Source organism: Pezoporus flaviventris, unplaced genomic scaffold, assembly GCF_033815535.1.
Source record: "Pezoporus flaviventris isolate CSIRO_AGI_PZ_B2104156 unplaced genomic scaffold, CSIRO_AGI_Pfla_v1 ptg000031l, whole genome shotgun sequence".
NCBI lineage: Eukaryota > Metazoa > Chordata > Aves > Psittaciformes > Psittacidae > Pezoporus > Pezoporus flaviventris.
The window spans coordinates 55282917-55297218 of record NW_026892579.1 but is presented as its reverse complement, the minus strand read 5'-3'; the positions used below and the strand labels follow the sequence as shown (position 1 = coordinate 55297218).

Below are 14302 nucleotides of genomic sequence, written 5' to 3'. Positions count from 1 at the left end.
GACAAGAAAGCTGGAGAGGGGCTTTTGACAAGGGCCTGTAGGGACAGGGTAAGGGGGAATGGCTTTAACCTGACAGAGGGGAGAGTGAGATGAGATTTTAGGCAGAAGTTCTTCCCTGTGAGGGTGGTGAGGCCCTGGCACAGGTTGCCCAGAGAAGCTGTGGCTGCCCCATCCCTGGCTGTGTTCAAGGCCAGGTTGGAAGGCGCTTGGAGCAACTTGGTCTAGTGGAAGGGGGTTGGGACTGGATGAGCTTTAAGGTCCCTTCCAACCCAAACCGTTCTGTGATTTGATGATACAATTCTTGTATAAATATGTTTAACAGTGCTGAAATAGTTAAATGTTGAATGAGTCTTGCTGCTGACCAGGTAATGCCTTACCAATCTTGCTTTTAATTTCAGGATTTGCCAGAGAATCATTTAAAATGTGGGACATGGGTTTTGCTGCCTGAAGTGCTGAGGTGGGAAGGGTGAGGGTGACAGTGGAAGGAGCACGGCAGTAAAACATTGATTCAAACTATTTCATTACACTTAATCTTGAATTTTGCTGTTCCATTCCAGCATCTTAAAACTTAGAAAAGTAAGGAGAGCTGCTGGAATACTACTGTCGTGTTTTATACTGGGCATTGAAAGGAAGCAGTGAACAAGATGTAAAGCTGTTTTTATAGGACTAATGTGTTCTATATTCCATAAAAAACAGTTTATGGCCTCCTTTGTTCACCTGCACTGGTTTAGTCTCTCTTTTGCGTTCCTGACTTGATTGTCAATATGATTTTACAATGCAGCTTTAATAAAACACAAATGTTGGCTTGCACAGTCCAGTCTTGCATGTGTGGTAAAAAAAGAGAAATGATCTGATAGCATTTAATTCTGCTGTTGTGGCAGTTTTTGTGTTGGCAAACTGGTTCTCTGAAGTTAACCAGAAACGAGTGTATGAAAAGGGAACTCGGCAACTTCCTTTTCTGCAAACTGAGCACAGACCAAGTGTGACCTTGATCTGGTCTTGGATTCTGCTTACTGCCATGTTCTTTGCCTGGTGTTCCTGGTGGGAAATAATACATTGTCATGTACAAAAAGAGCAGAGTTCAAGGCAAAAATCAGTTTGGCAAACTTTGACTTTTACAGAGCAATCTGTGAGAGTCTTCCAGGAGCTGTGAAGGTGCAAAGGTGTAGGCAGAGAGTGAAGCAGAGTCACAGAAATGGTAAAGTGAAGACATTGATCCAAAACCTCTACACTGAAGATTTAGTTGAAAAACAAATAAAACCCCTACATCCTGTAAAAAAACAGAAGTGGGGCACACACAGGTATTAAGAATCAAAATCCATGGTCATTGTCACAAGCTGCATTTGGTCTTAACAGTACCTGAAGGCAGGTAGATGGGAAATGATGGTGCTTCAGAAGGCTGAGAGTAACTTGCAGGAAACAAGTTTTTCCTCAGTGCAGGGTGCAACATTTTCAATGCAACATTCAGCATTCAGGTGTAACTTTGTGATTGGAAAATAGAACTATAAAGCTTCATCATGTCAATTAACGCTCACTGTGAAGGTCCCTTGAATTATATGTGACACTGTAGCTACTGTCTGAGAACTTAATCAACTGGAGAGGTTTCCTTTTTTCATAAAAACTTGTCTCCATTTATAGGATGCTGATGAAATCAGTTCTGCAGCCTGTGAGTCGGATGATGGCATTATTCTCTCAAGCCAGTCTCTGCAGAAGGTGAATAAGCAAGGTGAGCTGGATTATACCTCTTTTGCTCTGTGACTCTTGTTGATGTAGGAAAATGAGGCAGGAGAGACTAAAAAATCCCCTATGTTACGTGCTTCTCTCCAGCAGGATCAGTTCTACTGAATTTCCATGTTGTCCTGTAATGTAGTGTTTAAATAAGCTGGGCAGCAATGATGGAGATTCTGCCATCTCCCTGATGAACCTGAGTGTTAAACAGTATGTGAACTGGTTTTTGTTTTGAGATCTAACCTGCCTTTCCCCTTTGCTTTATGACAGAGCCCATTCCCAGTAAGATTTTGGAAATTCCTGCATTTGAAACCAATGATCACATTTTTTATAGAACCACAGAGTGGTTTGGGTTGGAAGGGATCTTAAAGCTCATCCAGTTCCAGCCCCCTGCACGGGCAGGGACACCTTCCACTAGACCAGGTTGCTCCAAGCCCCATCCAACCTGGCCTTGAACACTGCCAGGGATGGGGCAGCCGCAGCTTCTCTGGGCAACTTGTGCCAGCGCTTCACCACCCTGACAGGGAAGAACTTCTGCCTAAGATCTCATCTCAATCTCCCCTCTGTCAGTTTAAAGCCGTTCCCTCTTATCTTGTCCCTATAGGCCCCTATTGTACAGTGTCCCTCTGCAGCTTTCCTGTTGGCCCCTTTAGGTACTGGAAGCTGCTCCAAGGTCTCCCTGGAGCCTTCTCTTCTCTTTTCCCCTCCCCCTCCCTGCCCCTTTTATCTCTGGGCTGTTCCCCTGATACATTCCACTTTCCATTTTCAGTCTTGAGTTTTAGGCATCTGACACTGTCACTTGTTTTATCCAGACCAAATCAAATCTTTCCTGGCAGGGTACCCCCAAAGAGACCTCCCTCTAAGCCTTACAAGCACTAATTACCAGGAAAGAAGTAATTAGTCTATTTCTCACACAACAAACACCTACATTTCTACAGGAAACCTTCTGAGCTGCCTTTGGTTGGAGGCAGACAGCATCCCATGGGTATTACATGCAGCTGCTGCCTGGAGAGTTGATCCCTATCCCTTATTTCCCCCTGGCTTGTGGCTAAGTGTAGTGTTTCCCCTTATCCTTATTTCAGCCTGTTTTTTCTGACCCTTCTCAGTGCAAGAATGCTTTTAAAGTTAAACTCATAAATGCCCCTATGTGCTAGGTATTACCTATAAAGATAGAAGCACATATTACACTTTACTCCTGATACTCACCAAATTGAGTCCGCTCTATATTTCTTGTTTTGGCATTAAATTACAAACAATAATTATTATACTTCCTCTTGGGAATAACAAGTGATATATATAGAATCATAGAATAGTTGGGGTTGGAAAGGACCTTAAGATCATCCAGTTCCAACCCCCCTGCCATGGGCAGGGACACCTCACACTAAACCATGTCATCCAAGGCTCTGTTCAACCTGGCCTTGAACACTGCCAGGGATGGAGCATTCACAACTTCCCTGGGCAACCCATTCCAGTGCCTCACCACCCTTACAGTAAAGAGCTTCTTTATATCCAGTCTAAACCTCCCCTCTTTAAGCTTTAACCCATTACCCCTTGTCCTATCACTACAGTCCTAGTGAAGAGTCCCTCTCCACCATCCTTATAGACCCCCATCAGATACTGGAAGGCTGCTCTGAGGTCTCCACGCAGCCTTCTCTTCTCCAGGCTGAACAGCCCTAACTTTCTCAGCCTATCTTCATACAGGAGGTGCTCCAGTCCCCTGATCATCCTCGTGGCCCTCCTCTGGACTTGTTCCAACAGTTCCATGTCCTTTTTATGTTGAAGACACCAGAACTGCACACAATACTCCAAGTGAGGTCTCATGAGAGCAGAGTAGATGGGCAGGATCACCTTTGACCTGCTGGTCATGCTGCTGGTAATGCAGCCCAGGATACAGTTGGCTTTCTGGGCTGTGAGTGCACACTGAAGCCGGCTCATGTTCATTTTCTCATTGACCAACACCCCTGAGTCCTTCTCCGCAGGGCTGCTCTGAATCTCTTCTCTGCCCAACCTGTAGCTGTGCCTGGGATTGCTCTGACCCAGGTGTAGGACCTTGCACTTGGCATGGTTAAACTTCATGAGGTTGGCATCAGCCCACTCACAAGTGTGTCAAGGTCCCTCTGGATGGCATTCCTTCCCTCCAGGGTATCAACTGAACCACACAGCTTGGTGTCATCGGCAAACTTGCTGAGGGCGCACTCAATCCCACTGTCCATGTCAGCGACAAAGATGTTGAACAAGACCGGTCCCAACTCCGATCCCTGAGGGACGCCACTCGTTACTGGTCTCCAGCTGGACATTGAGTCATTGACCACAACTCTTTGCATGCAGCCATCCAGCCAGTTCTTTATCCACCGAGTGGTCCACCTATCAAATTGATGTCTCTCCAACTTAGAGACAAGGATGTCGTGTGGGACAGTGTGGAACGCTTTGTACAAGTCCAGGTAGATGACATCAACTGCTCTACCCCTGTCCATCAGTTCTGTAGCCCCATCATAGAAGGCCACCAAATTGGTCAGGCAGGATTTCCCCTTAGTGAAGCCATGCTGGCTGTCACCAAGCACCTTGTTGATTTTCATGTGCCTTAGCATGCCTTCCAGGAGAATCTGCTCCAAGATTTTGCCAGGCACAGAGGTGAGACTGACTGGTCTGTAATTCCCTGGGTCATCCATTTTCCCCTTCTTGAAAATGGGGGTTATATTTCACTTATAAAAAAGATTAAAAGAGAAGATAAAAAAAGAAGATATGTTGCTTAAGTATTTTTTATTAAAGCAAAATAATGTGTTGGCTTATACCTGCTGTCTCATCTTCCAAGTATGAACTAACATGTGCCAGTATGTTTGCAGAAGCTGAGGTCATGTTATTTTATCCTAATTTCCTGGTTTCTCCGTTTTTCCCATTTAAAAATAGGCAGCACTCTCTATTCCAGTCCCAGCAGCCCTGGGTTGAGTCAATCCTTATGAGCCTGTAAAGGTCTAATTTATCTGTGTGTGCCCTTGACATCTTTCCACAGCTGTTGAAGTTTATCTCCTTTTGGTCTTAATTGTGCTGACGCTCTCATCTCATTCTTTTATTGATGACTAAAATGAAAAGGCACTACATGTTCCTGTCATTGTTTGTTATCTGGTTTTAGTGTTTCCTCCTCTTTTGTAGCAAAACACGTGGGTTTTCTTCTGTTGCAGGGTGCCACTGCCTCCCCAGGTACAGCTCATTTTGCAGTCTGGCATTTCTGCTTTCAGCCCTTCGTGTTGCTGCTCTGCTCTCCCCTGGTTTCTGTTCCCTTTGTGACTCCTTGAATTTCCAGTGAGAGAAAAAGACACAATTTAGCTGTGTTTGTGTCTCACTCCACTTCATTCTGGCACATCTGGTCTTAATCTGTTTCTTGAAGAAATTACCAGCACTCCTGAGCTTTTTGGGTTTTTTACACAACGCCCCTCCCCCCCCTTTCCTCTTGCTTCACATGGGAACTTACTCATCAGCTTTTTGGAAAGTAGTGAAGCCTGTTACTGGAGGTCAACTCTTTCCTGTGGCTCTTCCTCATCCCGAGGAGTGGCGTCCTCCCTCCTGTAGCTGCTGCTCTTCCTGCAAACTCTAGCTCTGGATAAAAGACTCCTCTGGCTGTGATTTCCACCTGCTTATAAAGCTGTTGCCATCATGTTTCCAGACATCATCTGCATTTGCCTGCTGGGACCTTTCCAAAGAGGTGTCTTGGCCTTTAAGGTCCTGCATTTCTAGGAATCTGTAGGCTTTTTATTGTTTGTTAGTGTCTTCATGAGTCCTTATGATCTTTTCCACTGCTGATGCAAACAAGATACTTTCTATTATGTACAGCTTCCTAGAAATCGGTTCATTTTCATGGCATGTTTTTTGGAGGCTGTTATAGCCACTCTTCTGCTTGCAGATGTCACTAAGTTTCTGTTAATTCCTAAGAATCATAGAATCACAGAATGATTTGGGTTGGAAGGGACCTTAAAGCTCATCTGGTTCCAACCCCCTGTCACAGGCAGGGACACCTTCCACTAGACCAGGTTGCCCCAAGCCCCATCCAACCTGGCCTTGAACACTGCCAGGGATGGGGCAGCCACAGCTTCTCTGGGCAACCTGTGCCAGGGCCTCACCACCTTCACAGGGAAGAACTTCTGCCTAAGATCTCATCTCAGTCCCCCCTCTGTCAGGTTAAAGCCATTCCCCCTTGTCCTGTCCCTATAGGCCCTTGTCAGAAGCCCCTCTCCAGATTGTTTTCAGCCCTTTTAGGGACTGGAAGTTGCTCTGGGTGAACGTGGTCAAAATATGATGTTGTAAAGCAGTCTAGTGCCTAAACTTTTTACCCTTGAGGAGAAAAAGAATCCAAGCTAGTGCTTTCTTGGGGTTCTTTTTTTGTTGTTGACGTTGTTTGGGGTTTTTTTTGCTTTGCTTACCAAAGTCTTTGTGACATTATTCTAAAACTTGCAACTCGTGTGCTGTAACCTAGTGGTTAACCTGCCACTTCCCAGCTTCTTGAGGCTGAAGAAGCTGTAGGCTCAGGGTGCCTTAGCCAAAATAATGGGAAATGGGGAAACTTCTGCTTGATTAACACTCTTAATTAGGAGGCTAGGAAGCACTAAACTACTGCAGCAGAACTTTCTGATTCATGATTCTGATGTGAGAGGGGAAAGCACTGGACACCTTGATCAACATCACTTCCAATGCATTTAAGGTGATTGCATTATGGCTGGATTCCACTCATGGACATCTTTCTATCCTGCATCATCGACATCTTCCCAGTACTCTCTGAATCTCTTGTCTATGGAGTTCATTTCCCCTGTTGTGTATCATTTGGAACTGTAGTGATAGGATAAGGGGTAACGGGTTAAAGCTTAAAGAGGGGAAGTTTAGTTTGGATATAAGGAAGAAATTGTTTCCTGTTAGTGTGGTGAGGCACTGGAATGGGTTGCCCAGGGAAGTTGTGAATGCTCCATCTCTGGCAGTGTTCAGGGCCAGGTTGGACGGAGCCTTGGGCGGCATGGTTTAGTGTGAGGTGTCCCTGCCCATGGCAGGGGGGTTGGAACTTGATGTTCTTAAGGTCCTTTCCACCCCTAACTATTCTATGATTCTGTGATTTTTGCAGTCTTACTGCTGTTTGAATGTTTGTTTCCATGTATCAATGTGTCCTGCTGCTAAAAAGAATTCTAAACCACTATAACTTTGCTTGTCTTTTCCAGCATCGCCTTCAAAGGCTGTCATCTACCCCATATTCAGCTCATCCCCCGCCAGCAAGAAAAGGTAGGCTACTCTTTGCTGAGTCTCTCCGAGAAGGATCAGATATTTCATATCTGCAGAATCATTATTTTAAGTATACTAATTCTTAATATGATGATTTAGCTTTCTCCCAGTCTTTGAAAGTTTGAGGGTGACTTGGCTTGTTGGGGAGAGGGGGTGTGTTGGTTTGTTTTTTCGTTTGCTTGTTTTTAAGAGAAGACGCAAGATTAAATTTGTGTTGGTTTAGGGGAGTTCTAGTCTGTGAATAAGGAAATACATGCTTGCCTACTGTCTGTAGTACTTTTGCTTGTGAATTTGTACATATTCCAGTGCCTAAAGGGACTGACAAGAAAGCTGGAGAGGGACTTCTCGCAAGTGCCTGTAGGGACAGGACAAGGGGAAGTAGCCTTAAAGTGAAAAAGGGGAGGTTTAGATGAGATCTTAGGAAGAAGTTCTTCCCTGTGAGGGTGGTGAGGCCCTGGCACAGGTTGCCCAGGGAAGCTGTGGCTGCCTCATCCCTGGCAGTGTTCAAGGCCTGGTAGGACCTCGGGGGCTTGGAGCGATCTGGTCTAGTGGAAGGTGTCCCTGCTCATGGCAGGGGTTGGAATGAGATGAGATTTAAGGTCCCTTTGAACCCAAACCATTCTAGGGGTTGGTGATTCTATAAAAAACAATGAACCTTGTGGCATAGAGGTTTGGCAATGAATTTAAAGAACATGTGTATTCTTTCTGGTCAGGTGCGGTTTGTTATGCACTGACTTTTTTAACCTGAGATACTTAAGTATAGCAGCACTAGGTAGCAGCATGCTCAGCAGTGTTGATCCAGACCAAAGAAAGGAGAGAAGTTGCTATAAAAATGGGTGAAAAGGATTTCTGGAAGCAGCTGTTTCTCTTCCAGTGTCCCGTGCTCACCTGAGCTGGTGTTTTCAAAGCCTGCAAGATGATGTTTGATATTTAGTGTGATTTAAATGAAACAAGCCTGTGAAGTTTGCTTTTCGATTCTATAAAAAGCATGGTAGTGCTAAATTACTTGCAAGCACTGGAACTCTTTACTCATCAGGTGCAACCTGGTGTCTGAGTTTCCAATTAGCTTATTACTTCAGTTAATTTGCCGTCATACCCTTAGACCTCTAGTGGAAAAAAGACTTGTTTTCCCATGGAAGAACCAGGGCTGCACGTCCCTCTCCCATATTGAATCAACTTCTTGATATACTTTGTTAACAATAAGAGCATTCTGAGTTTATTTTGAACATAAAAATCCCCACTTAAAGTTGCTCTGAAAAGAGCCAAAATAAACTTTGCAAAGTTTATTGCATAAACTTGTCGCGCTACTGTAGTCCTCTGCCACAGAAGTGTTGAAAGAGAGATCTGATTGCAATATTTGCTTTCCTTCCTCATGTGGCTTTTCAAATACCTTCCGTGGTGCAAGTGGAACCCTGGAATGTGTGGAAATCCTGGTGTTTGTGATTAACTGAAGCTCAGTCTTGGATTTGCAGTTGTCTCCTGGGAGGCTGATGAGCACAAGTTTTTTCTCCATGAAGTCTCTGCTTTGGAAATTCTCCTTAGTATCCAAATCTATAAAATTGTTTGGTGTAGCTCTAAATTAATTCCATGTTAAGATTTACTGCTCACCCGTTACAATTTCCTGCTTTAAGATGGCTTAAGAAATGCCACCTTTGGCATAGAAGCCTGAAGGTAGGTTAGAAAAACTGCAATTATTATCATCCCTAACAACATGCTTCTCTGTAGCTTAAGCCTACACTGTAAAAATTCATGTAAATCCTCCATGTCTACATCTGAATAGGAACAATTCCTATTGTCCATGGCTCGATCTGCTTCCCTCTGTGGGAGGCTGGTCCTGTGAGGAGGCAGAGCAGAGCTCAGCCCCAGCACCGAGGGCTTTCCCAAGATGCTCTGATTCCCTGCTCTAAAGGAGTGTTGGCATGAGGGGCTGGGGCTTATGGTGGTGCAGTCCTGTGTCAAGCTTTTGGAGCCCCCCAGCATAAGAAGGATGTGGAGCTGCTGGAATGAGTCCAGAGGAGGCCATGAAGATGCTCTGAGGGCTGGAGCACCTCTGCCATGGAGACAGGCTGAGAGAGCTGGGCTTGTTCAGCCTGGAGAAGAGAAGGCTCCAGGGAGACCTTGGAGCAGCTTCCAGTGCCTAAAGGGGCCAACGAGAAAGCTGGAGAGGGGCTTTGGACAAGGACCTGTAGGGACAGGACAAGGGGGAATGGTTTTAACCTGACAGAGGGGAGATTAAGATGAGATATTAGGCAGAAGCTCTTCCCTGTGAGGGAAGTGAGGCCCTGGCACAGGTTGCCCAGAGAAGCTGTGGCTGCCCCATCCCTGGCAGTGTTCAAGGCCAGGCTGGACAGGCCTTGGAGCAGCCTGGTGTAGTGGAAGGTGTCCCTGCCTGTGACAGGGGATTGGAAGTGGATGAGCTTTAAGGTCCCTTCCAATCCAAACCATTCTGTGATTCTGTGACTTGGGCACCTATTTCTTCACCTGCAGTTTCCACGCCTTGTGGACCTTGCCCTCTGTTTCTCAGTTAGTTGTATATCTCCTTGACTGTTCAAGGAGCTGCTTAATTTTCATATCTGGGAGATGGGGTGGCTGTGGAAGTGGGAGAGGTGCTTAATTAAGTTATTTAACTTTTGATGTAATTGTAGCTCTTCCTAGAGTCCCCTCCTACCCTCCTTCCTCCAGAAGAGCTGGCACCATGGCTGTTGAGAATCTTTGCTGTATCTTTCCTACTTTGAGGTGTTCTGTGGTACAAGTCACTATCCAACGTGTTATGTTAACCAATGCCTAATTTTCATCTCTCTGAAATGATTTTCAGGACACAGGCTGCACTAGATGAAGCGACTCCTCCATTTGGGTCCAGCCCACCTGCAAAAACATCTCACACCTCGCAGAAAAACAAGAAAGCAAAAGAACTCTGCAAGCGTTCCAGAGACCAGATGATAATCGTAAGGTTCCCCTTGGGGCACACTGGGTTCTCTCCATACTGAGAACATAAGAAACAGGCCTCGAGGCTCACTGAGAAGTAGATTTTCTTGTGTGTAAACTTCAACCCAACCACACTGCAATGACCGTAACAGGGCAGTGATTAAGATAGTTCGCACTAGACTAGGACAGGGTAGTAGCTAGGAAATACATTGTTATGGTTTCGCTGGGAGTAACGCTTTATTACATTTTGGAGTTCAAAACAGGTTTATGGAACATGATATTAAAGAGAAGGAAAAAAAAAAAGCTAAAGGAAAACTCAGCCAAGCCTGTATGGATGCTATAGGAATGAATTTGGCTGGATAACTTCCCTTTCCCACGGCTTCCCAGCCTACCATTTGAGCAGAGTCAGCATAGCACTGCAACCACAGCAGCGAGCATCAGCCAGGGCAGCACGGGAGCAGCAATGAGCGGCCCTCTTTGACAGCTCTATGGCTGCCTTCCTGATGTTGCCCTGCAGCATGGTGCACTGCTCATGGAGCAGGAGGAAGCAGTGTTACTGAGGCTCCTGCGTCGTGCAGCCATCACATCTGTATGTTTCCAGAACATATGCCCTCAGTGATGAGTAATTGTTTCAGTAAATCATTTGTTCTCACTTGGTGACATGCAGATGTTTTCAAGCCTGTTTCCTAAGGGAATGGGGCTTATGTGATCATTCTTTTCAGCTGAGCTGCCCTTTCTAGCACCTTTTGAGCTGTTTGCATGATTTCTGTCAAATTTGAGACCTCACAGATACAAATTTTTGAGTGTTTTGGAAACTGGTCCCTGTGGAAGGAACAAATCCAGAGGAGTGCCTGTGCTGAGAGGAAAGCAGCAGTGTGTACTCAGCAGCCCTTGCTACCCTGCACATGTCCAGCCACGAGCTGTAGCCCTGCCTGGCTGTGACCATGAAGGACATGCTATGGGTACTGTGCAATGTAGGGAACCTCAAATGTCCTATATGTGGGACGTGTGGAAGGGAAAGCAACTTCTGCAGCAGCAGACAGTGCAGGAAAGGAGTCCTTAATGTACCAGGCTTCAATTCACCTCACTAGTTTTAAGATCACAAGGTGGTTTGGGTTGAAAAGGACCTTAAAGCTCATCAAGTCCCAACCCCTTGCCACAGGCAGGGATGCCTTCCACTAGACCAGGTTACTCCAAGCCCAGTCCAACTTGGCCTTGAACACTGCCAGGGATGGGGCAGACACAGCTTCTCTGGGCAACCTGTGCCAGGGCCTCAGCACCCTGACAGGGAAGAACTTCTGCCAAAGATCTCATCTCAGTCCCCCCTCTGTCAGGTTAAAGCCATTCCCCCTTGACCTGTCTCCACAGGCCCTTGTCTAAAGCCCCTCTCCAGCTTTTTTTGTTGGTGCCTTTAGGCACTGGAAGCTGCTCTAAGGTCTCCCCCAGAGCCTTCTCTTCCCCAGGCTGAACAAGCCCAGCTCTCTCAGCCTGTCTCCATAGCAGAGATGCTCCAGCCCTCAGAGCATCTTTGTGGCCTCCTCTGGACTCATTCCAGCAGCTCCATGTCCTTCTTATGTTGGGACCCCAGAGCTGGATGCAGTACTACAGCAGCTCTATCCTCAAACTGCTGCTTGCATGTGACTAGACATCCAAAGAGCATTCTGCTCTCTGCTTGCACAACTGACATTCAGTTCCTTTTCTTCCCCTCCCTGTGTGCTAAGAGATAAAAGATGTTATTTCTAGATAACTGATGGAAAGACTATCCAGAGTTTTCCTTTAGTTTGTAGGTTTTTTTTGTTGGGCTCTTCTACATTCTTTCCTCAGTGAGGATATTGCTGATCTATTTCAAGGCTTGTTTGGAATAACATGTTCACTGTGTTCCCTGGGTAGTTCGTGCTGGGTAGTTCAAATTTGCTGCAAATAAGCAAAAGCTTTTTGTCCTCTTCACAAATTCAAATAAAAACAAGAAACTTGCTCTAGTGGAAGGTGTCCCTGCCAGTGGCAGGGGGATAGGAACTAGATAACGACTTTAAGGTCCCTTCCAATGCAAACCATTGTTATTCTATGATTCTATGAAAACAAATACTTGAATCTTTGATAATTGTTACTAGAACCAATTCTTGACCTCATTCTTTAAACTGAACATGGTTTTGAACAGCTTCAAGGCATTTTAGCTGGCTCCCTGTCTCACTAGGATGCTGGTCAGAAACATTTTGGGGCCATAGTTTGCAAGTCGTGTGGCATGATCTACACCGCTGCTAGCCCGGAGGATGAAGCCCAGCACATCCAGCACCATGAGAGATTCCTCGAGGGCCTCCGATATGTGGTAAGGCAATGGCTTCACTCGCAGCTCGGCTGAGGAAGATGGGGAGGAGATGTGCCATAGCCAAGAACATCAACAGGCAAAGGGTTTGTCATCCAGGGGGGAGGTTAAAGTGCAAGTTAGGCAGATCCAGTGACTGTCTGCCTTCATCAGTTTAATGAATGTGACTTGACTTTATTCCTGAAAGCCCCAGCAGGTCAGATTACAGCTTCATCTGCCAGAGCCTTCGCTGAATCACTTCCTCTCTCTTGCTAGACCACTAACTTGTTGTTTGGCTTTTTTTTCCCCTGTGTGGCAGGGTTGGAAGAAAGAACGGGTTGTGGCAGAGTTCTGGGATGGGAAAGTTGTATTGATTCTTCCAGATGACCCCAAATATGCCGTCAAGAAGGTACTTATTTGTTTATTTTGGGGGTTTATGTTGTAGATCAGCTTTCTGCTGGCTCAGCTCCTGGAACAACCTCAGTGCTTGATCATGCATTGTTTGCCAGTGCACGGGGTAAACGGGAGAGGCAAGTGGGGCTGTGGCAGCAGTCCGGGTTGCTGGGAACACCCGCCCTGACCCCTCCCTCACCCTGCTCCCTGCACTGAAGCTCTTGTTCTTACATGACCAACATAACCCAATCCTTTCCCTTCCGACTTGGGATGAAGGGCAGGTGTAGAAGGATTATGGTACGGAGATCGTTCTTGAATATTATCTGCAGTTAGAAGGCTCTTGTGGAGTGGGGAAGCACTTTAAAAATTGCTCTAAAGTGCTTCTATTTATTTTAGGGGGGAAAAACGTGTATTTACATAATGTGGCCTATATATCTATTTCACACTAGCTATGTGTGCAGTGAGAGCTCTCAGTATGGTGGGGAGCTGCAGAGCATTTCACAGCTTCATCGTGAAGTTTGACCTTGTGAAAAAACAGGATTATTTGGGGGAATGAGACCCTTTTTCTGACAGGTTTCACACACAGTCAAAGAATGTGTGTGTTAGTACTTAATGTGTTCCTCTCTCTGGTTTTGTTGCCTTAGGCAGAAGATGTACGAGAGATTGTTGATAACGAATTGGGATTTAAACAAGTTTCTTTGAGCTGCCCAGCCAAGACTAAAATATACTTGTTTGTGGCCAATGAGAAGATGGTTGTTGGGTGCTTAGTTGCTGAGTCCATCAAGCAGGTACATGATATTAATTATACGGGAGAGGGTGATGTTGCAGGCTAATAATAGGGTGAACAAGGCCAAGTGAAGGTCCTGCACTTGGGTCGGGACAATCCCAAGCACAAACACAGGCTGGGGGAGACTGGGATGAGAGCAGCCCTGAGGAGGAGGACTTGGGGTGTTGGTCAATGGGAAGCTCACTGTGACCCAGCAGTGTGCGCTTGAGCCCAGAAACCAACCGTGTCGTGAGCTGCATCATCAGCAGTGTGACCAGCAGGTCAGGGGAGAGGATTCTTCTCTGCTCTGGTGAGATCCCCCTGCAGTCCTGCAACCAGCTCTGGTGCCCCAACATAAGAAGGATGTAGAGCTGTTGGGAGTGAGTCCAAAGGAGGCCACAAAGATGCTCCGAGAGCTGGAGCATCTCTGCTATGGAGACAGGCTGAGAGAGCTGGGCTTGTTCAGCCTGGAGAAGAGAAGGCTCTGGAGAGACCTTAGAGCAGCTTCCAGTGCCTAAAGGCACCAACAAAAAAAGCTGTAGAGGAGCTGTTTTTGACAAGGCCTATAGGGACAGGACAAGGGGGAATGGCTTTAACCTGACAGGGGAGATTGAGATGAGCTCTTAGGCAGAAGTTCTTCCCTGTGAGGGTGGTGAGGCCCTGGCACAGGTTGCTCAGAGAAGCTGTGGCTGCCCCATCCCTGGCAGTGTTCAAGGCCAGGTTGGATGGGGCTTGGAGCAACCTGGTCTAGTGGAAGGTGTCCCTGCCTGTGGCAGGGGGTTGGAACTGAATGACCTTTAAGGTGCCTTCCAACCCAAACCATTCTGTGATTCTATGAAGTTGCAGGCTGTTAACAGGGGCTGTTGGCATAAGGCTGCATATTGGAAATCCCAGCTTAGCACAGGAGGCAGGAAAATAAGGAAATAAAG

At 46.2% G+C, this 14302-nt stretch overlaps 1 protein-coding gene across 3 annotated transcripts in view; it reads left to right on the top strand.

The window, feature by feature from the left end:
- Nucleotides 1-14302, top strand: part of ESCO2 (establishment of sister chromatid cohesion N-acetyltransferase 2) — a 255473-nt gene that overhangs the window by 238354 nt on the left and 2817 nt on the right. For all 3 annotated transcript variants that reach the window (XM_061461220.1, XM_061461219.1, XM_061461218.1), the window contains exons 4-9: nt 1639-1726; nt 6927-6987; nt 9803-9932; nt 12107-12238; nt 12534-12623; nt 13252-13395. In XM_061461220.1, the coding sequence (XP_061317204.1) occupies nt 1639-1726; nt 6927-6987; nt 9803-9932; nt 12107-12238; nt 12534-12623; nt 13252-13395 (645 nt within the window). The remainder of the gene's footprint in view (nt 1-1638; nt 1727-6926; nt 6988-9802; nt 9933-12106; nt 12239-12533; nt 12624-13251; nt 13396-14302) is intronic.